Genomic DNA, 24,703 nt, shown 5'->3' on the forward strand with positions numbered 1-24,703 from the left:
GTTTGGTTATAAAATTTTTGTTTCTCTCTAAAACTGAGTTACCAAATCATGTTACCCACAAATTATTACATTCAGTTCTCAGAAATCAAAAAGCAAATGAAAACAGTGTTTTAAAAATGTATACATCTTACTCTCAGTACTCTTTTAGAGAAAACAAGCGTTCTAGTGTTCAACGGCTAATATAGCAGTATATCCCTTTCCTCCAGTCATCATGAGAACAAGCTCCACTGTACAGATCAAGTGTACAACACATTTACATTTACATATGGCTTCATAGTGCTGAAAATTAATCATTAATCAAGTTAAATAGTTGTCAATGGACATGTTATTACAGCATATTCTACTCAAACTGCAACCAGGGCGTTGAGTACGACAGTAATTTTGAATCAAAAGCATTCTCTTTTTTTCTGGAAGACATTAGCTCACACTTCATGTGCTACTTTGTGAGCTTTGACCTCTTAGTGGTTATAAAAATAAAAAAAAAACCTTCGCAATGTTAGCCTGAGTTTCATGGATATTAGTGCAGATTTACTGTAATTCATTTAATCTGGAGCCAATGACAGGCTGCCGTTCACATTACATAATCTAATTCCAGACTAAAGTAGTATAGATTCATTATACGCAGCAACTTAAACATGAACATGATTTAAAGTGAATCACAAACCCAAGTAGCAGCTACAGGACGTCCTGTCTGTCCACAGAAACAGGTTTCGTGGTCCTCGATGTAAACACAAAACGTTATGGTTACAGTGACCATCTGCTGTAAGATTAAGTCCAGATTTCCTATTCTTTGAAGCGTTTAAAGCTCAATTATTGCCAACAAGGCACAACAAAATTATTTACATCTACTTTGGATCCTTCTCTTCCTGTTTTTTCTCTATTTTAAGTCACTCTACCATTCCTGCTCTTGATTTCAAACTTTCCTGAGTGAGTACATAGTGTCTGAATGAATCCAGGACATATTTCACCTCCACACTTACAGAAAAAAAAAGCCTATTTTTGTATTCATAGTATTTTTTTCCATTATGATATTATTTTCATGGCAATAATGATATTTTATTTAAATTTAAAATAATTTATCCATCATGGCAGTATTGTTGTTCTACTGTTTTTTTTTTAAATGTATGCTACTTTTCATATAATAATAAAAGATTTTTTAAACTCTGTATTACTATGAGAACCATGCTTACGCAAAACCTCAGAAATAAAAACTCAAAATGTATAATATTACGAGATTTTGATTTGGAAAAATGTGCTTAATTGCCATGAAAATAATGTCGCAATGCAAAAATCTTTATGGTTACAAAATCAGGCTCGATTTTCTTTATGCATAATATAATTTTTCCTTTTGATTTTAAGGTGAAATGTCTTTGCCTCAGTTTGTGTTTATGCAAATTAGTGTTTTTTGTACTGGAGTGTGTGTGTATATCAGCCCGTCCCGTGACTGCTGTAGTCAAACACTCCCTTCTTAAAGAAAGGAGAGATGCTGCACACGGCGTGTTTTGAGAGGTGAAGTCCAAACTCGTCTGTTCTCAGAGGAGAAGAGGAGGAGGGTGACATCATCATGCGGAAGAAGTTCTGCAGGTATTGCTGGGAAAACACAATGACATCATCAGCATCTTCAGAAGTTTCTCGTTCAAAAGTGATGGATTGGAAACACATCTGATTACCTCCAGCAGATTCCGGCGCTTCGCAACCATTCTCTCGTCTCGGTTTCCAAAAATCTTTTTGGGAGGGAAGTCCAAAGCCGCAAGCTAAAATGAGATTCAAAATTTTAAACATCTTATATGCTATAGTTGGAGGAATCTCACAAAAACATCCAAGTCATACTTCACCACAAAATTAAGTGGGACAAAAAAATTTTAAAAATCATGACAATTTGCATGAAATTAATGCAAAACTTATTTGATGGTGTTAAAAACATTTTTTGGGATGAAATATTTAAAAAAAAATACTGAAAAATTGATAGGTTACATGAATGAGTTTGATGAATTTTACATTTATGCATGAGCAACTTATGCATGCATGAATTTTAATTACATGTAAATAAAGCAAAAAAAATATTTTGGGGTGAAATATATATTTAAAAATTAAATAAAATATGATAAAAAATATTTAAAAAATTATATGAATAAATTTGATTTGAAATGTTTACATTTATACATTTATCCAATGCATCTTACAAAGCATTCTGATATATTTAATTAGTTTGTGCATTCTATGGGAATCGAACCCATAACCTTCGTGTAGCTAGCGTCATGTTCAACTAGTTGTGTCACAGTTGTTTCTATTTAAGTCATACCTCTGGATATTTCAGCTTCAGAGATTTGTGCATCTCCCGAAAACGACTGTATCTTCTAAACACCGTCCACGTTTCATCCAAAACAGTGATCTGAACACAGGACAAAAGCCCAAATCTCAAAACATCAAAGATGACCATTCAGACACCCTGCAGTCACCACACGGTCAGATAAATAATCTCACAGATAATGCAGTGATTGTTTAAAATGCAGACAAACCTTGACTTCGAACTCGAAGTGTTCATCTTTTCCCTGACCGCACAGGACGTAACGGGGAATACTGATCTTCACCGGATCTTTAAGACTCTCTGGACTGGGATCCAGAGGAATCGACACCAGCCGCTGTGGAAAGATGGGAAATTATGGTCAGAAAATGCCCTCAATTGAAGTGCTAATGAAAAAACATTGCATAAGCTTACAAAACAGTACCTCGTATTTCAGTTTGCGTTGTTCGATGCGTTTTTTATCACTGTCCTGAGAGATTAAAACATTTTATTAGGGTTGTATAACAATTAACACAACTTTAACAGTCTCAATTAGTAGCAGCTGATTTTAGGGGATCAAGCAAGCACTTATTTGTCATTTCTCATTGGTGAGTTAGCAAAAAAACAGTTTGATTACAGCAAAAGCAGAAATGCATCTATGCAAGACATCGGTGGGCGGGATGCATGCTTCCAAAGAAGAAAAACCGCAGAGGAAAGACCCAATCTACTGATATCAGAGATTGTGAGAGGTGTGCAAATTAAGGCTGGATCATGCAAATCACCGTGCGCTCAGCTGGTGCTGATTGGCTGAGGCCTGTGCTTACCTCATCCGTCAATCTCACAGAGCTACCCTCACTATCCTGCTCCTCCTCCTGCAGAGTTAAACAACTTTGTTGATGCCAAAAACAATTCTGTGGGTTTTAATGTGTCTCTTGTGCATGACTTGGGTAACATTAAACCGTTTTCTCCTCTTCAGCAAGCCCACACAGAATCTCTCAGAAAACAGTTGGGCTAATTCAATTGCGCTTTCAGCTAAAATCAGCACAGAAAGTACAATTAAATAAATAAATAAATAAATGAGCAGATTCAGTTTGGGATTGCTTTTTTTGGACATTTTGTACCAAATTTTTTGCATTTAGTCTTGAGTTAAATTGAAATTTTTGTTGTTTTTTTTTGTTTATTGTTGTTATAATGATAGTATTATGGTGTTGTTATTTTATGAAGTTTATAAACAACATATTTCACTTCTGTATGGTAAAGTATTCTTGAGTGAGACAATATTCAGAATATTTATTAATATTTTACAGGTTATAATAGTTTATTATTGGTTAATAATATTATTTTTCTCTGTCATCTCAGTAACTCTGGCAGAAATGACTAGATTTTCTAAAGTAAGTAAAAGTAAAAAATATTCCAAGATGACATGTAACATTGTTATTTTAGTATTATTTATATAGTATAGTATTTGTTCATAATTTAAATTAGCTTTTTTTTTTTTACAGTTCCAGTTTTTATTTTATTTTAACTAATATCATTATAATATCATATACCATTATGTGCTTTTGTTATATTTTCTTTTTAGCTTTAATTTATATTAATTTCATACAGACATATTTGATATATTTAATGTTTATATCTTATTTTATTTCAGCTTTAATTCAATTAAAGATTGTATTATTTTAATTAAGAATTCAATTAAAGGGAGGGTGATTTAATGCCACTTTATCATTTTCATTAACAATGACAACACTGATATGTACCTATGTTTTAAAAAGCAAAACTATTTACAAGACACTATTTATTTCAAATGCAAAGAATATTTCTGGACATATGTAAGAAAACGGGCTTGATTTGATGTTGTCTGGGGGTGTAGTGTTGTACCTGCAGTGAGTCTGAAGACAGTGAGAGTGTGTTGTTGTTCTCTCTGTTCAGAAGGTTCAGGTTCTTCAGTCTCCGCTGCACCTCTTCTTCAATAAACGCATTAATCCTGAGAGTCAAATGACCAGTTCAGCCAAAAATGAAATTACATACTGACAAAATCACACCCAAGCAGTAAAATCTTTATTTCAAGCTGCAGCAGTGAAGGCAGCTGTGGTGTGTACCTCTCGTCTCCTATGGACAGGACAGTCGGGAGGGTCTGTATGGGGCTGACGGGCGACTGGTTCACATTGTTTTTTTCATCCCCGCTCACACTGAGACTCCGCACACTTCCTTCACTCTCACTGATCCTCTGCTTCAGCTGCGCGATCTCTTGCTCCATCCTGAGAAACATCCAGAGCAAAGAAAAGACTCAGCAAAGCGGCTCTAGATTTATCACATTCAAATCAACAAGAGGGTTCTGGGGTCCGTAAAACATTTGCGAGATTCTTTATTTCTTTATTTAACTACATTTATTTTAGGGCTGTTAGAGTGGGCACTTAGGATATTAATGACCATATAACAAGGCCATAACCATGTCTTCAACATTGTGGGGGGACCAACTTTATACATACATATATATATATATATATATATATATATATATATATATATTATATATATATAAAAGTTCAACACACACACACACACACACACATATTCAAAAGTTTGGAATCAGTAGTTTTTTTAATGATTTTTTTCAATACTTTCTCTCATCAAGGCTGCATTTATTTGATCAAAAATACACAAAAAAATTATTTTGTGAAATATTATTGCAATTTAAAATAACAGTTTTCAATTTTAATATACTTTAAAATATAATTTATTCATGTGAAACAAAGCTGAATTTTCAGCATTATTACTTCCTTCAGAATTCAATCTAATATGCTGATTTATAATCAATGTTGGAAACATTTTTGCTGCTTCATATTGTTTGGGACCTGTGATACTTTTTTTTTTTCAGGATTCACTGGTAAATAAAAAAAGTTAAAAGGAACAGTGTTTATTCAAAAATAGAATAGAATAGAAATAGAATAGCAGGTAATTTTGTGTTACAATATACACTACTATTCAAAAGGTTGGGGTCAGTAAATTGTTTCTTTCTTCTTCTTTTTCTTCTTTTAAGAAATTAATACTTTTATCCAGCAAGGATGTGTTAAATGGATAAAAAGTGATAGTAAAGAAATATATTGTTAGAAAAGATTACTATTTTGAATAAATGCTATTCTTTTTATCCTTTTATTAATCAAATAATCAAAAAAGTATCACAGGTTCCAAAAGAAAATTATAAAAAAAAAAATTTTTTAAATTAAGCAGCGCAACAGTTTCAACTGTTAATAAATCAGCATATTAGAATGATTTCTGAAGGACCATGTGAGACCAAAGACTGGAGTAGCCTATTGATGCTGAAAATTCAGTGCTGCGTCACAGAAATAAATTACATTTTAAACTATATTAGAATAGGAAACCAATATTTATTGTTTCACAGTATTAATGTTTTTTTTCTGTATTTTTGATCAAATAAATACAGCCTTGATGAGCATATTTTTTTTGATATAATTAATGCATGGTTGATAATAATAAAAATTTACAGTACATAAAAAGCTATATAAACGCGGCACTTGTCTCATGCACACACACACACACACACAAACCACTCGCACACAAATCAGAGCAGAGAAACTTGTGTATGGCCCGCTGCCCAGCGACTTTTAATAATATAATAGCTTTGATACTGGATTGCTCTTTTTTTACAGTCTATGGGATCGCTACATTATATTACTCAACAACGAGGAGGTAAAATCACTGTTTTTAACTAACTAAACTCACAGCTTCATTTTTGTTGAAAGAGATGCAAGGTTGAAGGTTGTAGGTAATCGAAAATTTCATATTTTTTTTTTTTTTTTATATTTTAAATTGTTTTTATTTTTACGTAAAAAACAGTGGATTAATATTAAATGATTTGCAACTTCCACATCTTACTTCGATGTCTTGTTTCAAGGTTAAACTCACGCTTCACGCTGGAAATCGCGCTCTGCTTCTGTGAATGGTAAAACCTGCCTACTTTGATTTGATTGGCCAGCTCAGTTATTGTGACACTGACGAGCGCTGTTAGACTGCAGAGGCAGAGCAGGCTGAAGATATAACTTAGATATAAAGGTGTTTGTCATCCTAACAAGAGCGCTGCGTAATGGAGTGCAGCAGATCAATGCAAGAGTTTCAAACATTGGTGGGGACAGTTTGGCCACATTTAATTATTGGGGGGGGGGATTTGTCCCCCTAAATGTCTATGGTGGTTACAGCCCTGCCATATAACCATATTACCATACCTTAATCATTGTCTCAAACAGTATTAATAATATGCATTTTTTTCATAAAAATATCCAGCTGCCTTTATATTTATCAAAAGGGTCCCTCACAAGGGGAGCCCCTGTTCTAGTGTCCTCCTAAAAAACAACTACACACCTGTCCTGGTCCAGGTCTTGTGTTCCTGTAAACCTGGAAGTGCTCTGTCCTAAAGCAGACTGTGACCTCTTTCTGGGCCCTTCAGCGTCCGGCTCCAGACTGAGGCTCCTGCGGTAAGCGGAGTGTTTCCTCTCCAAGCGTGCGACCGCCTGCTCCAGAGCCTCCCGCTGCTGTTTCTCCTTCCACTCCAGGATCTCCTTCTCCTTCCTGCGGACCTTCTCCTCCTGACGGGCCACGTTTGCCGTGAACTCGTACGACTGCTGGAGCTGCTGCAGCTGCTCGGTGCTCGCACTGTACTGAGACAAACGCTCCTCCTTCTCCTCCAACTCCTTCTCTACCTGCAGAGAAATACAGACAGATAAAGTTGGATAAACAGGGTTCCTACACATTTTCCATTTCAAAATTCCATGCTTTTCCAGACTTAAATTTCCAAACCTTTCAGTACATCTTCAAACCATGTTTAACATAAAAGGAGCATTATTTTTGGGTTTATATTTGGTGTTTTTTATGGTATTTTTTAAATATTTTGTGTTTTATTTTGGGTTTTTTAATTTGTATTTTGTGGAGTTGTAAGTATTTAGAGCCCCTTAAAAAAAAGAATGTCTTTTTGCGCCATTGAGAAACTAATCACATGCACATGGGAATTTTTTACATTTTAAAATTTCTAGTTTTACAGATACTGTCACCTATTTCTTTGAGTGTCACTGCCATCTTACTATGGAGAAGAAAGCTCTCTTACTAGGAGAGCATGGATGCACATGAATTAACAGATCTATTTGCTCAGAATCTGGCTTTCCTTATGGTGGTTCCTCTAATATTAAGGCCTACTGTCCACTTTAAAACACGGTGGAGAAACCATGACACGAAATGGTCTGATGGCATAATACGGCTGTGTGCATTGTCAAAAGAAACCCAAAACCCCTATAACCTGCATTTTTGCTTAATGAAAAAATGCACCTTGAATTCATTCAGTCATGTTTGCCAGTCACTAAAGTATCATTAAACAGCTGCCAAGAAAACACACTTCTTGTATGATACATTTATTATATTTATATATTAAATATTATTTCTATTATAGAAAACTAAATCGTGGGAAAAGTCTGGAAATGCAAGCAATTTTTCATACTCCGCTTTCTGTGTAGAAACCCTGGATAAAAGTGAAATACATAAGTATTTGTAAGATGCTACTACTAATCCAAGTGCTGTCCACTTAGTAGGAAGAGACCATCTGACTGAACAGAGTTTTACCTGATATAGAGTCTCATCCAGCTCTTTGTCCCTATCTTCTGGACTTCCGTCCAAAGCAGGAGACCCTGTCCCTCCTCTAACTCTCTCCAGGAGCTCGATGGCTCTCTGTCGCTCCTCTGAGACAGCAGGGAGGTGTTTCTCACAGAGAGATTGGAGCTGCCTCTCTTTAAACTGCAGACTGTGCTCGGCCTGCTGGATCAGAACCTCCTCCTGACCCAGAGAGGACACGTCCTGGACACCACGCTCCATCATATCACAGACCTGCAAGTGAATCACCAGAGTCTTGAGTCAATTTGATTTGATTTTCATTCTCATATTGATTCCATTATGATTCATTTGGTTACTTTTAGATATATAATGTCCATTTTTCTCACAATTCTCTGCTAATGCTTTAAATTATTTAGTTTTTCTTATTCACTAATTTAAATTGGCAATTTGTCTTACTGAACTATTCATAACTTACTGAACTGTCCGACTCATAAGAGTCATTTGTTAATCGGACTATAATGGTCCTGATGGATGTTACAGATTCACTAAAAAGGACCATTTAAAACCTACACAGGGCTTGCTGTATTATGGTTCAATTACCTAAATTGGTGTTAAAGGTTTAATTTGTTGGTCCATTTTTGGACTACACAGTACACAGGGGTTGTTGTATTGTGGTTCTGTTTCATGTTTTGTTTCAATATAGTGAATTGTTTTTGAAGAATCATGTTTTTCTCAGACTACACCCGTCATTCTATATGCGTTTGATTCAATAAAATGAATAATCTCAGAAGAGTCATTTGTTTGTTAATCAGAATACGCTGTATGTTACAGATTCACTAAAAAGAATCATCTCAAAAGAATCGATTGTTCATGAATTGGCCTACACAGGATGCACTGCATCATGCTTTGATTCACTGAAAAGAATCATCTCAAACAATTGTTTCTTCTAACATAGTACATTTTGAATGAAAATATGAATTTAAAAATGAACAACACAATATTAAATTTAAGTGCAGTGGATATACAAACAACCTCAGTTTTCCTGTTTTGAGTGTGCTTCGGACACAAGGAGCCCTGTACCTGTCTCTGTTTGTCCTTGTGCGTGTGCATCAGCAGGCCGAGTGACGCGCGCTCATGGGCCACCTCTCGTTCCAGTCGGTCCTTCTGCTGGATCAGTGTCTCCTCCAGCAAACTCAGCTCCTCCACCTGCATCTGCTTGAAATGTTCATACCGTGCCTGCGCGCTCCTCCGGGCCTCCTCCCCGCCCTCCTCCTCTCCATCGATCCGCGCCTCCTTGGCTCTGAGCAGCTCCTCCCTGAGCTCGGTGAGCGTCCGTCTCTCCTCGTCCAGTCGCCGCGCTTCATCTGGTGTGAGCAGGGCGGCCGCCTCCTCGCTGCGCTCCCTCAGCTGCTCCTCCATACGCCCAACCAGACTCAGCTGCTCCTTCTCTCGCTCCTCCAGACGCTGATGTTCAAAACATTCATTTTCACATCGTTTCAAACACATGCATACAGCTATAGCTCCATACAGATATTAATATATAAATTATCTAATTACATATCAAATAATTATAATATAATCTTAATATATTTATAATATATAATTATAAATGTATTGCTTATTTATAACTAATAATATATATATATATGTACGTATGTAAACTGTATATGTATTTGTTTTAATAAATATAACTACATAAAATTATTTTATTGTTAATTTAAATTAGTATTATTTTAACTACTATATAATAATTTAGTATATTTTGATATAATAATTAATATTAAGTAATAGAATATTTATTTTAATTATTTAAATTGAATTTAAAAAAAAGTATTTATTTAATTTTTTTTTATTAAATCATTTTTACTAATAATATAATTATTTGTTTTATTATTATAAAGTAAAAAAAAAAAAAAATGTAAACAATAATTTTTAAATTTAAACTTTAAAAAAATCTATCTGCAAGTTAGTCCAGAACTCGGATTGATTTCACACGAATATGTATTACTGAGAATCATCATATTTTCTATGTCAAGTGTTAACAACAGATAAATGACATTGACATTTTCACCTGCGTTCCAGCTGGAGTTTGACGGCCTGCTCCTCACGTTCTCGTTTGAGCCGCTCCAGCTCACGAAAGAGCTCGTTTTGTTCTGCTCGCTCTCGCTGGGCCTGAGCCTTTTCATCCTCCTCCTCCTCCAGATCCTCCTCCAGCTTCTGCTTCGGCTGCAGTCTCTTCTGCTTCTGCTGTTCCTGTTCCTTCTGCTCTCGGTGTCTCTCCTCCTGAACACAACAGACAGTAGCATATAAAAAGTCCAAATAAGGTTTTTAAGAAAATAGTTTTGATTCTGGCTCTTGGTGTGGAAGTGGCTGAAAATGAGTCAAAAACAAACCCTAGTATAAACTACTGTGCAACAATTTGTTATGAAGCGCCATGTGGAGAAATAAATGTTATGATTTTATCAGCACAAAAAAAACAATTACAGCATTAAGACAATAAAATATCAGTGTCTTGATTTTAATTCTGACTGACAATTATTAAAAGCGAGTACTTGCTGATCAGCAGTCTGACCTGAAATTTCTCTTTCTCAGCGATCAAGTCTCGGAGGCGGCTCTCGATGTCCTGACTGCGTCTGTGCAGGCTCTCCTCCTGTCTTCGGATGCGCAGCTGCACCTGCTCAGACTCCTTCCTCTGAGACTCCACCTCCTGCTGCATGCGCTCAAGCTCCGCCTTCTCACACTTCTGCTTCTCCTCCATCTCTTTTATCAGCCGTCTGGACCAGCAACAAAACAAAGGAAAGAACTGTCATTAGGTCCAAAATTAATTCATTTTAAATTGATTTATTAATTATTATTATATGTGACCCTGGAGCACAAAAGCAGTCATACGTCGCTGGGGTATATTTGTAGCAATAGCCATCAATACATTGTATGGGTCAAAATTATCCATTTTTATTTTATGCCAAAAATCATTAGGATATTAAGAAAAGATTATGTTCCATGAAGATATTTTGTAAATTTCCTACCGTAAATATATCAAAACTTAATTTTTGATTAGTAATATGCATTGTTAAAAACTTTTTATTTTATGCTTAATATTATATTTTTTTTATGTTTTTATTTTTTTTTTGAATTTTTTTTTTACAGTTTTTTTAATGGTTTTATATTGGTTGTATATTGTCCTATTATTGCAAACTATACATCAATGGAACGCTTATGTATTCAGCTGTCAGATGATTTATAAATCTCAATTAAAAAAAAAACTGACCCTTATGACTGGTCCAGGACCCTTTGTGGTCCAGAGTCACATTTTAGATTTATTATTGTAGTTAAGTTCCAAATATTTTAATGATTTACGCAGCTTTTTTTTGGATACTTTTGTGTATTTGCATAAGCTGATTTAGATAAAATCTTAAATGTAAATCAGTGGATAGGACTGCTTTATCTCAATTACATGTTTTACAAGTATTTTGCATCTATTAATGTTTGCTAAGTCATATGACACACCTTTTAATTTCCAGTTTTTCCAGTTCTTCTCTTTGCTGCCTTTCAAACTCCAGTCTGGAACATATAAGACAATTAGTTTCCACCTTTAAAACACACACACACACACACACACACACACACACACACACACACACACACACACACGCAAACCACAGCAAACTCACACCAGCGCTTGGGATGTGGGTCTGTATTATTATGAGCACTGAGCATGCGCTGCAACTACAAGTGCTGCAGAATACACAACTTCAAATAAAAGAGATGGAGACACGCGTTCAACTAAAGTGTTATGATGAAGATGAAGTGCTTCTCACAAGCATGATGAACGAGAAATGGAGAGACTGAACTTACAAACACTGACATTAATATGTATATAAAAACACAGCATGAGAACCCTAGCTGTGCTTGGGTTCTACCTGAGAAAGATGGGACCCTTTTCAGTGAAGAGACTGCCGTGAAGAAGTTCAGAAAAAGGAAATGTTACCAAATACTGCTGCACAAATCCAGACTATTAGTCTGAATCATTTTTATGGATAATTTAAATGAATAAATAATGACAATTCTTGTGTGAACAACTTCAACTCATTTCAAATAAAATAATAAAAAAATCCACTAGGTTGAGTGTTTGGTGTTGATTCGTGACATGTAGTTGGTGTAGCAGGTCATTGCCCAGGATCATGATCAGTCATGACAACACAACTGTCAAGGCTTTTCCAGGCCAATCGGTTTCCACATGCGTGATCACAGACCCAAACCTCACTAACAAAACCTTCAGAAACCTAATTTTTACTGTGCATTCTTCTATTAATGTGACAATGGAAAAAGCCAACATGCATTTGCTTGTTTATAAGGGATGCATCGATATAATAAATGTTATAGCTCATACTATAAATATATTTGGTTCAGACTTTTTTTTTTTTTAATGTACACTTAAAACCTACAAGTATACATGCTCAGATTAAGGCATTGATGTTACAATGTTCAGCAAAAATGACAAAAAAAATCTGTTCAGCACTCTTGAGACCAAAAGGGCCAGTAAGATTTTTTAATGTTTTAAAATAAGTCACCAATGCTGCTTTTATTTGATCAAAAATAAATGAACATTGCAAAATATTATTACAATTTAAAATAACTGGAATATTTGCATATTTTAAAATGCAAGCTGAATTTTCAGCATCATTACTCCAGTCTTCAGTGTCACATGATCCTTCAGAAATCACTCTAATATGCTGATTTGCTGCTCAAGAAACATTTATTTTAATTAAATAGAACTTTTTTTGTAACATTCTAAATGTATTTACTGTCACGTTTGATCAATTTAATGCATTCTCGCTGACTAAAAAAAACACTTAACCAAACTGAAACTTTCAATGGTGGTGTATACACCAAATTTAACTGTGATCTGCTTTTCACACCTGAAATTATTAGTGTGGTCATTATTGCATATTTGTCCAATTCATAAATTTAGAAAACTACTACTGCTTTATCCTAGACTGGTCAATACCAGTATGGTCACTGATATATCGTGCATCCCTATTGGCTGTTTTTGGGAAGGATCTGTCAGCTGTTTTAATGCACTGGGCATCAGCAGTACCAGGCATGAAGAGAGAGGAGGATGGCTCCTGGGAAGGAAGAGAGGGAGGAGGCGGTGTGGGGAGGAAGAAACCACTCGGTCTGTCACACACGTACAGCCACACACACACACCGAGGCTTACCCAGGGTTATACAGCATGACTGTAGAGAGGTTTTCACAGGATTTGGACAGATCAGACATGGATAAGCTCAGACTGGTGAGGAGGCCGCTCTAGAGAACAGGAAGAGCAGAAATATTAACAAACATGTCCTGTGTTTGAAGCTTCACTTATGAATTTCCTCTCACCTTTCTCTTTTCTCGAAGTTTAGCCGCCTCTTTGGGATGATTGAATCTGAACATATTGGTTCTGCCGAGGAGAATGACAGCACCTGAGAAACACAAATGTACAAATAAATCTACAGTTTAATAAATGGGAAACATCAGCGTTCCATAAAACTGCATTCATATTGCTTATTTAGTAAAAAAGATAACATTTTTGTAGAAAGGTATATATATGTGACCTTGGTTGAGCGGACAGGGCTCAGTGATCTGAACTCCATTGACTGAACACTGAGCGTCATTCAGAGGAATTAGAGTAACTGTTCCATTCCGGTTCTCTATCAGACAGTGCTCACTCTCCAGACCCAGACCATGAAGAACTGCGACGAGAAAGAGAGAAAATATCTTTATGACTGATAGTACTAGCAAAATCTGGGTTAGGGTCAGCCAAAGATTTCAGTTCAAATATCAGTTCTTGCGTTGGAATTAATTTTGAAATCTAAGTTGAAACTGAACTTAAAATGGCCATCCAAATTCATTTCGATTCCTGAATTTGAATTAAGAAACAAACTGGATGAAGAATTGTAATTTGAATATTAATTTAAAGACATAGATCAGACAAAATGTATTCATCCTTTACTCATGTCGTTCTGTATGAATGTATTACTGATTTTCTTCTGTGTAACATAAAAGAAGATATTATGAGAAATTAATTCAGTTTATTTTCTGCAGCAGAAAAGCCATGTAGTGTAGTTTTGGAACAACATGAGGGTGAATAAATGATTGAAATGTAATGTTATTGATAAACTATCACTTTAAGAACAGAATTCAAATAGAATTCAAAGAAATGCATATAACTGATGCACTGATTTTGATTTCATGTTTAGCATCAATTACCCATAAATGCATCATCATGCACATGAGGTTGCATGGAATTTAAATTGTACTGACAGGAAGGAGAATTTACCTTAAAAATGCAATTCAAAGAGACATGTTTTTTAAAAAAAATAATTACATGATTAATCCTGATTATTTATATCATTGTCCTCTACTAAACTACCAGTAACATTATAAAAATAATTAACATCAACATTAATATAATTAATTTTGTCAAACAGCACAACTAAAATGTCCCAAAAATATTTATAATAATAACAAAATCATATATTATACAGGTGCATCATGAAAAAGAATTATTTTTTTATGTGTAACTTATTTCAAAAAGTGAAACTTTCATATATTCTAGATTCAATACGTCAACTAAAACATTTCAAAAGTTTTTTTGTTTTAATTTTGATGATTAGAGCTTACAGCTCATGAATGTCAAAAATCCAGTCTCTTAAAATATTAGAATATTTACATTTGAGATTCATTAAATGTTCATTTAAATTCCGGGTATCTCTTGTTCTTTCAAACCACAATACTAGGGATGACTGCTGACTTGGCAATGGTCCAGAAGACAATCATTGACACCCTCCACAACAAGGGTAAGTTACAGAAGGTCATTACTGAAAAGGCTGGCTGGTCACAGAGTGCTGTATCAAAGCATATTAAATGTAAAGTTGACTGTAAGAAAGAAATTGGGTAGGAAAAGGTGAAGAAGGACTGTCAAGCAAAGTCAAGCGAAGCCGATTCAAACACTTGGGAGAGCTTCACAAGGAGTGGACTGAAGCTGGAGTCAGTGCATCAAGAGTCACCACGCTCAGACGTCTTCAGGAAAAGAGCTACCAAGCCACTTCTGACACAGAAACAATGGCAGAAGCATCTTACCTGGGCTACGGAGAAAAAGAACTGAACTGTTGTTTAGTGGTCCAAAGTCATCTTTTCAGATAAAAGTAAATTTTGCATTTCATTTGGAAATCAAGGTCTGGAGTCTGAAGGAAGACTGGAGAGGCACAGAATCCAAGCTGCTTGAAGTCCAGTGTGAAGTTTCTGAAGTCAATGATGATTTGGGGAGCTGTGACGTCTGCTGGTGTTGGTCCATTGTGTTTTATCACGTCTAAAGTCAATGCAGCCGTCTTCCAGGAGATTTTTGAGCACTTTATGCTTCCATCTGCTGACAAGCTTTATGGAGATGCTGATTTATTTTTCCAGCAGGACTTTAGCACCTGCCCACAGTGCCAAAACCACTTCCAAAACAGAAACAGTGGATCCAACAATACAGACGAGCTGAAGGCTCAGTAATGCCTCAGCAGTGCCACAGGCTGATCCATGCCGGATGTAAGTTTTGATGGAAGTTTTTGCTGATGGTGGAGTTTGTGCTAAAGGAGCCACTACCAAGTATTGAGTGAGTAATTTAACTTTTCTGTTTTGCAAATCCTTTTTTTTATTATTTTTTTTTTTTTATTGATCTTAGGAAATATTCTAATATTTTAAGATACTGGATTTTTGACTTTCATGAGCTGGAAGCTCTAATCATCAAAATTAAAGCAAAAATACTTTACATGTAATGAATCTAGAAATAAGTTGAAATTTTTTTTCACGATATTCAAATTTTTTGAGATGCACCTGTAGACCTTTAATTAATAAGATAATTCTAGAAAATATATGGTGAATAAATTTTGGCATTATAAATACTTATTCTTATTACTGAGTTTATGTATTGGGACTGAATCAAACAATAACTGAACAGATGGAGAGAGACAGTTCTGTCAATAAACTCACTGATGTCCTGTTCATTAGTGGCATCATCACGGCCAACATATGTCCTTCCCTCCTGCAAACACACACAAACCAATCATGCGCTACAGTAAACTAATATAATACAATCACACGAAACAAAAAACAAAGTTAAATGAATTCATTCAGCTGTAGAGGCATCTCCCTCTTCACCACCTGTACTATGACGAACACAGGCGTAAGTTCAATACCTTTAAATGATAGAGAATGATGCCAGTGCTGAGCAGATCATCATCAATCCCGATGAGATGAGGCAGCTCTGAGTCCAGGATCACTCCGATTCCCTCCTTCCTCAGAGCCAGAGTTTCCTCCTGTTCAACACACATGCCAAAACACACACTCAAAACCTGGCTCTGTGAACGAGGTGATAAAAATAAGACGCTGGTCTGATAGACGGTGACAAACCTTCAGGATGTTCTGCGTTTCGTTCCATTTGTTCGTCCATTCCTTGGTCAGCTCCAACACCTGCGACAGAAAAACATGCATACGGCTGTGTGCCATAACCAACATTTAAATTCATCTCTGGAATTTCAGACAGCATTTATTAGCAAACAAATCCCTGCTGTTAAGTGATAATGAAAGGGTGTATGTTACCCTGGCTTCATTATGGTGCAGTTCCTCCTCCTTAATTATTGATGTTGTGGGGTAGTGGAGCGGTGTTTTATGATCACACAAAATATAAGTCAAGTCACCTTTATTTATATAGTGCTTTATTCAATATAGATTGCTTCAAAAGTAATAAACAGAAAAACAACAGATTCAATAATGCAAACTTCTTGAAAATATGAGACTAATTCAAATTCTGCTGTAAAGCAGGTCAAAAAATAATAGTGTTGATTCGGTTTAATTCAATAACTATGTAAATTTCAGCTAGAAATGCAGCTAGAAGGAGCTCAACAGAAGACAACAGTAAGTGTCCTTACTCAGCTTAAATCACTTTCAGTTCAATGAAACTGAGGTGAACAATTCAGTTCAATAACTGTGTCAATGCTGCAAAATTAATATCAGCTGTAAACAGCTCCACAACTCTAAAAGCAAGTCAAAATATAATATTTTAGGATAAACAACATTTGTCAAATTCACGTTCAGACCTGATTTCCCTGCGCGAGCAGCGCTTTCAGCCGAGCGATCTCTGCCCGCAGTTCTCGTATGAGTCTAACGTTGGAATCTTCATTAATCGTGGGTTTGTTGATGATGTTTTTGGCGCGGTTAGCATAGCGCAGCGTGCTCAGTGTCTCGCCGTAGTTGACATCCGCAGGTGATATAGCTGGACAAAAATATTTGAGATCTCACATGCATGATATTCCTTCAAAATACGCACTGCACAAAACATCTTTTTAATAAAAAAATCTTACTGCAAAACTTCTAAAAAAGGTACCTGGGTAAATGACAAAATAGTTTATTTTTAAACATTTCAAAAATCAAATCACTTTCTAGTTTCTAGAAATGTAATCTCTGTATTCACGTTATATTGCACTCAATATATTACATTTTGTATCATTTTCAATAAAAAATGATTTAATGACTCAAAAAGTATTTTTCATTGAATAATTTTCATTTTGTATTGTTTTAATTAAAAAATGATTTAATGACTCAAAAAGTATTATTCCAAGTAAAAACGAATAAAAAAAGTGGTTTAACCATCAAGTAAAAGTTCATTATTTTCCTTCCTTCAAGCCATTGTCTGTACGAGTTATGTAAGTGTTATGTAACGTCATAGATCTGGCCAAAAATGTTTCCTCACTCACTAGCGATCATGATGGTCTTTGAGTTTCCTCCCAGACTGTCCTTCAGGAGCCACGTGAGCACGGAGTCTCTGTAAGGAACAAAAACCTGCTTCTTCTTCAAATGACTGTTTCCTCCTTCCTGTGACAGATCAGCTACAGAGACAGAAGGAGCCGTCAGAATACTGATTAAAAGAGACAAACTTCTACTCTCTACACAAAAGCTATAATGTATTGGAAAAAGATAATATGAGGTGTTGGAGAGAGAAAATGAGAAGTGTGACAGAAGCGGAGATGACATTTCCCAGAGTGACCAGTGATGTTTTGTTGATATTGCCGCCCTCTTTGAGCCGGACACCAGTGGCCCCTGTGGCATCGGCCCTCTCACTTCCTGCCAGGTCCACCAGGTGAATCTTACTGACTGTCTCACTCGGCATCTCAGCGTCAAACTTAGCCTGAGAAGAAGGGAATAATAACAAATTGTATGATATTATCCTTTTAACATGGTTCAGCTCTTGCCAATCCACATTCAATGGCAATAACACAGGTGTAGATACATCTGTAATGCTTTACAGTCACCTGTGTGAAGTTGATGGTGAAGATGGCGTGTGAGCGGCTGCTTGCGTCATTCATGCCGGTGCTGGCAGTCGTGCGGTTGATGTTTCCCGCCTCCATCAGCTCCTCCACATCACTATAGTTCTGCACGAGGTGCTTCGACAGGTCTGAGATCAAAGAGGAAGTGTTTATAAGAACTTACAGCAACTACACATGCAGACACCTTTAAATGGAACATCAAAGTGTTTTGTACACAATATTTATTTTATGTTTACATAATATTTATTTCATGTTTAAATAATACTGCAATATTTATTTAAAATATGTATATAATGTTTACATAATACTGCTATACTTAATATAGCAATATTTGCATAATGTTTAGATAATATTGCAATATTTACTGAATGAGTAAATTTTGCAAGATTAAATAAATAATGAGTAAATTTTGCAAGATTAAATAAATAAGTAAATACTGCAATATTAAGTAAATATTATTTAATTAATCTTGCAATATTTACTCAATATTGTAAAATGTACTCAATATTTACAAAATATAATATTACAAAATAAAATAAATTGAATAAATATTATTATTTATTTACTCAATATTGTAAAATGTACTCAATATTTACAAAATACTGTAATATTCATAGGTAATTTTTATTTAATTTTTTAAGTAATTTTTGGGTAATTTTTGAAGTATTTAGTGTATTTACTAAATATTAAGTAAATATTATTTATTTAATATTGCATTATTTATTCAATATTTACATAATATTGCAAAATTTACCGGTACTTAATATTGCAATATTTATTCAATATTTACTTAATATTAGTATATTTACTCACTATGTACTTAATATTGCAGTATATACTTAATATTTACTTAAATTATTACTTGAAATAAAGCAACACTTACTTAAAAAATCCCAGAAGGCTACGTGCCAGTTTTCAGTATTAAGTAAATATTTATACTAATGTTTATTTTTTTAATTGGAGGGTTGTGATTTATAACATCTTTGTTTTTGAAGTGACGTTTGTATGAGAACTACTGAAATTGTTTATGGTGACAGTGTTTATCTTATGTATTGATTTGCAGAGATGTTTGAAGTCAGGCTCTTACCTTCTACATAGGGTCCCTCTTTAGGATGCTCTCTGACTCTGAGGTTATACGTCTTTGCCATCTTTCTCCTTAACAAGTCCCGCACCCGTTCGTTGTAAATCTCCAAATAGCTGTGCAAAATATGATGGTTTTTTCTGAGTATGCATACTGCAACTGACCTTTACTTTGAAGATGTACATGTGAAGAAAAATTACTTCTATGCTACTAGCAGCACCGAATGGAACTGGAATCAAGCTCAACCAATAAATGTGTATGTTTGTGATGGAGAACTGATTGAAGACTTCTATGCAATTCTGTTTGCCACACCTATTTGTTGCAGAAAGATGATGCACTTCACCATTTGACTATCATTGCTATCGAATACTGCAGGTTTTTCACTCACCTGACCTCTGTACGGAAAGAGGCTTCATCTCTCCGAGTCATTCCTGAAATTCGGCTGAATAATCCTTCACAGATCCGTGGGATCAGCCCGACGTCACCCTGCGGCACAGCAAATCATGATTCAGAGCCAATATTCAGCTCCAACAGTCGAGGGTGATAAATCAACTACATCGGAGATTTACCAAAGTATGTTTGAAATTACAGAACAAGCCTCAACTGTGGTTTTGGAAAAAGAAAACACCTGTATTAATAAAAAGGCTTACAGGGATGCCCATCATGGTGTGCGACTTCCCTGATCCAGTCTGGCCGTAAGCAAAGATGCAGGCATTATATCCTTCAAATGCTGCCTTTAACACATCAGTGCCCAGATCCTTAAACACCTGAAACACACACACATCATGCCTGTGACATCAGAGTATTTTATATATGCACCAGAGCACAGCTAAACCGAAAAAGATCAAAGTTAATCATAAAGTCAATACATGAGTTCAATTGTACTGTTAATAAAAGCTGTGTAATGTTTTCGTTTTTACTATCTAACACAACACCCAAAATTGTTGTTACGTCTGAGCATTGAGTAACAAACCCTTCTGAACACAAACACTAAGAGGATTAGCTCCTAATGAGATCTGATTACTTCATAATACACAAATGATGCTGGAGTTTTTAAATAAAATAATTCCTCTACAAACATGCTCTAATTATTATCGAATGTCCACACTATATTTGAACGATATTGCATTGTGAAAAGCATGAAGATATTTATATAGCAATTAAGTCATGTAGTTAAACTAACAAGCAAGTGAACATTAAGATAAGATTTCTTTTATATTTATGCATTTGTTTATTCAAAGCGACTTGCATTGCATTCAACAGTCTCTGGTTTAAACTTTAATAGCTAAAAAGTTGTTAGAATAGCTTGAAACAGTTCTTACTGTCTGCTTTAGTAAATTCACAACTATTTGCTTGCATTATTAAAAAAGTCTCTGTGTAGCATTTTCTAATTTTTATTATATTAACAGTTATTATTCTTTTACACATCTTACAACTACTTAACAAATTACTGACTGCTAATGACAAAACTTATGCAATCTTCATTAGAAAGTCTGCGCTGTTCATATTTCCACCGACCTTCTCTTGTGAGACAAAGCTGGCGTTTTTACAGTCCGAAGAGTCGTAAGAGAAATCATACGTGAAAGTCTTTGCTCTCTCTCTTACAGAGTCTCCGGTCACTCCATCCGGTATCTGATATAAAAATAGCACAAGCATTAGATCAAAAATCGTCATCTCATCTGTGGAACTCTTTCATTTAGAGACATTCAATGCAGCATACTTTTAAGTTGGTGATGGTGGTTTTGTTGCCTTCCATCTCGATGATGCATTTGGCAGACAGGTCTTTCTCCCTGTGCCAAAAATCAATAATACATAGTCCATAAGCATTTACTCTCAAGGGAGACGATTTAATTTAGACCAATCAAACTAGGCATCTATTTGCTTTTATGAGCTGTTTAAGATGGAAAGCAGATTAAGACCACAAGTGTTTTTAGTTTTTTCATTACAATTCAAGTAATAATCAGTGTAACAATTACAGCAAAAATATTTCAAGTGAAGAATTAATTTTCTAAATAAAGTAATAATGGCAGCACCATACAGGTGAAAATCCCTGGGATCAGGAGATGTATCGGAAAGAACGAGCTGCATATATATCCCCAGAGACATGTGGGATCACGTTTTGACAGTCATACAGAAGCTACACGAGCTATAAGCTAAATATATAGACACACGTGTTTGTGTGCATATAGTCCCACATTTCAACCTTATAAAGTATTCTTACTGATTTTGATGATGGCATTATCATTAAAACCATTATATGCTGCAAATTAAAGGCAAAAAATAATTATAGTATTTGTATATTGTTATTTTATTCACATAACAGTCATTTTAAATGTATTCTTACTGTTATTATTACTACTAATAATATAACAAATTATAATGCCTAGTAATATAATAATAATAACTGCTGACTCCGAACGTGCCTATGACGCCCAAAGATGAGGTCAGAGCCATGGCGCAGCGGGTAACTGTCAGCTCAGGGACAGCCGGGTTCGTATCTGACCTGCGTCATGACAACTTTCCAAATAAACAGAATATTAATGCATGCCTAAGGCTTATATTTTACGTGTATTTCATGTTTATGCATTTCACTACGCAGCTGTTGCGACATTATTCACGAGGACATGTCAAGTATTAGTTTATTATTGGTTTATTTGTGTATTTAAGACCCACTCACCGTCTGTTCATGGGCCGGACCCTCACTGCCACCCGAACCGATGCCATGACACATCCCTGAGGACCACACACACACACACACACACACACACACACACACACACACACACACACACACACACACACACACACAGTCAGTCACTTCTCACAGGTGACTGACACAACTCTGAGAGGCTCCGGAGGATGTGACTGTGTCCGTGGAAAACAGCGCAGTGTGTCCGTGAGAGGAGCTGATGGTGCTCGTCTAGTGTTCACTCAGCAGTCATCATGTAAGAAGATGAATTTTTCCGGGACGCTGTTGTTCAGTTCGTTTTGTTTCCCGGAGAGATGCACCGCGTCTGCTCTTTGCTGGCAGCAGCGCGGGATACAGAACACACAGCAGACGCGACACTGCCGCCTGCAGGCCTGGAACCATCAGCAGCATTATCAGGCATTATTAGGGTTGCCAGGTTTTCGCAACAAAACCCGCCCAATTGTTACTCAAAATTAGCCCAATCGTGTTTCGACAGGGGTCCCAGTTAAAAATCGCGTTCTGGGTGGTAAAATACACGGTTCCATGGGTTAAATTCGGATACATTTCACCTAATTAGGGTTGCTTAAACCCGCGGGCATGAAAAACAACCCACGGGAACAGCCCAATTCCGCGTGAAAACTGCGGACTTGGCAACACCGTGGATCATGCGGAAACCGTGCCATGACGATACCAATGCAAATCAATTAATGTATATGTAGATATCAAAAATACCTGGTATAATAATACTAGTATGACGTAACAGCGCATTACAATTGCAAAGTCATTAAAAAAAATAAAAAAAATAAGATGGCCCTTTTTTGTTTTGTCTTATTGTAGCACATAGGGTATAATAATACTAGTATGACGTAACAGCGCATTACATATATTTGAAGTTAAAAAATGTATGATATATTTAAAATAAAAAATTAGACTGATATATTAATGAAATTTATTAATGAAACATTGATTTTATTTTTATCAGTGTTTGTTTGATTGTATTTATATAATTGTTTGTTTGATTCATTTCATTTGTGCTACGTCACATTTTTTCTTTCTATATATATATATATATATATATATATATATATATATATATTATATATATATATATATATATATATATATATATATATATATTGATTTCTCTTAATTCTCCACATTGAAATGAACAGGGCTTTTGTCTATATTTTTATATACTATTTTAATCTTCTCAGTTCTTGTCTATTCTAATCAAGTGTAGGCTACTTTAGTCATTACAGGTTTGTATTTAATCCAATATTAACAGCGTGTTCTCTTGGTTAGGCCAGTTAACCCACGGACCTTACATTAGATGGCTAACATCTAGTTAATGTTCAAATTATTGTATACCTTTGTGCCTTCATGGCCCCCATGCTGATTTTTTTTATTTATTTATATTTATTTATTATAAAACCTCTGTTAAATAATATGAAACAGGTAGGTCTCTTAAAACAGATTGTCTGCTTTATCTAATTTTAGTTGGCACAATTTAAGACATTCAATTATAACACCTCAATGATATTTTACACATTTTGAATACACAATCAATATATTTTTTTAAATCTTTATTTATCAGTGCTGTTTTTTGTTTAATTAAACTATTTTTTTTTAAACAAATGAAACTCAAAAAGAAGAAAAAATATATAAACATTAGATTAAAAACCTAAATGAAAACTGAAATTGAATAAGTTTACATTACAAAAACTGAACAAATAAAGCTAAAAAGAAACATTAATTAAAAAAACAAACAAACATTAAACTAAAATTAAAATGAAAGCTGAAAATTCAGAATATTACAATTTAATAAAAGAATAATTACTATATTATAAATAATATGAAAAAAAAACAGTCATATATATAATCTGTAAAATGTATCAATAAAGACAGATAAAAGTAATTACATTATTAAATGCTTTTATTATCTAACTTACTAATGAGATATTCAAATAACTTGATTATGTTTCTATTGGGTTGTTAAGTTGTTAAATAAAGATAAGTAATAAGTAAATAAATAAATAAATAAATAAACTTTGACATTATTTAGTGACACATGTTTGTTGCTGCTCCACAGGAACAATGGTCCTCGGATGCTGACCTGAATCCATTTCATACTGTCCTGTGGCTTTAACCTACACCATTACTGTACAGATCATAATCATATCAGCTCTATTAGTTGTCATTTATCTTCAGCAGCACTGACAGAGCCAGCAGACGCTGTTAACATCAGCTCATACACATAAACTGAGTTAATAGAGTTCAATGGCAATTCCATTATGAGCCATTAGAGCTAAAGTGCTCCTGAACAACAGTTTGTGCTTCAGTTTTTCAAAGTGCCCATTCTCTGATCCTGGATTTTTTTCCCACAGTTCATAGCCAGCGTCGCTACAGCATAAGAGGAGAGGATGACGATGGTGGATCCCACAAAATGTGAGGAGGCCCCACGAGCCGGGACCTTCAGGGCTCTCCGTGGTATGGATCCATCTGGGCGAGGTAACGTGTGAGACACAGATTCCATGATTCCCGTCAGGAGAAAATCCAGTTCACCTGGACCTTCTTCAGGAGAGCTGGAGATACAGAAGTAGCTTCACAGGCTGAAGATGAAGATGCTTCAGGCTCTGCTGAGATGCACGTCCATTCATGAACACTGTGTCCCTTCTGT

At 35.2% G+C, this 24,703-nt stretch overlaps 2 protein-coding genes across 3 annotated transcripts in view; one reads left to right on the forward strand and one right to left on the reverse strand.

Annotated features, from left to right (window-relative positions):
• LOC109055918 (BTB/POZ domain-containing protein 3) overlaps window positions 1-24,703 on the forward strand; it is a 102,839-nt gene that overhangs the window by 21,638 nt on the left and 56,498 nt on the right. The window lies entirely within an intron of this gene.
• LOC109055932 (kinesin-like protein KIF16B) lies at window positions 35-22,403 on the reverse strand. The gene is made up of 30 exons (XM_042762307.1): window positions 22,015-22,403; window positions 21,058-21,127; window positions 20,856-20,969; window positions 19,988-20,104; window positions 19,726-19,823; window positions 19,344-19,453; window positions 18,242-18,384; window positions 17,949-18,117; window positions 17,687-17,821; window positions 17,026-17,205; window positions 16,533-16,594; window positions 16,344-16,403; window positions 16,130-16,249; window positions 15,924-15,975; window positions 13,502-13,639; window positions 13,287-13,369; window positions 13,123-13,211; window positions 11,411-11,464; window positions 10,476-10,677; window positions 9,975-10,186; window positions 8,984-9,368; window positions 7,916-8,176; window positions 6,668-7,005; window positions 4,387-4,545; window positions 4,166-4,271; window positions 2,730-2,774; window positions 2,520-2,642; window positions 2,303-2,392; window positions 1,671-1,754; window positions 35-1,590 (listed from the first exon to the last, which is right to left on the reverse strand). The coding sequence occupies exons 1-30, from the start codon at window positions 22,059-22,061 to the stop codon at window positions 1,429-1,431; spliced, it is 4,008 nt and encodes a 1,335-aa protein (XP_042618241.1). The 5' UTR covers window positions 22,062-22,403; the 3' UTR covers window positions 35-1,428.

This window comes from Cyprinus carpio, chromosome A1 (genome assembly GCF_018340385.1).
Source record: "Cyprinus carpio isolate SPL01 chromosome A1, ASM1834038v1, whole genome shotgun sequence".
Taxonomy (NCBI): Eukaryota; Metazoa; Chordata; class Actinopteri; order Cypriniformes; family Cyprinidae; genus Cyprinus; species Cyprinus carpio.

What these genes read in the sequence shown, in the direction of transcription:
- LOC109055932 (XM_042762307.1), bottom strand. Translation starts at nt 22,061, where the DNA reads ATGGCATCGGTTCGGGTGGCAGTGAGGGTCCGGCCCATGAACAGACG. An exon ending in ACACCATGATGGGCATCCCT is followed by an intron (nt 19,824 to 19,987) that starts GTAAGCCTTTTT and finishes GCTGTGCCGCAG; the next exon opens with GGTGACGTCGGGCTGATCCC. An exon ending in AAACTCCAGCTGGAACGCAG is followed by an intron (nt 9,369 to 9,974) that starts GTGAAAATGTCA and finishes TTTTGAACATCA; the next exon opens with GCGTCTGGAGGAGCGAGAGA.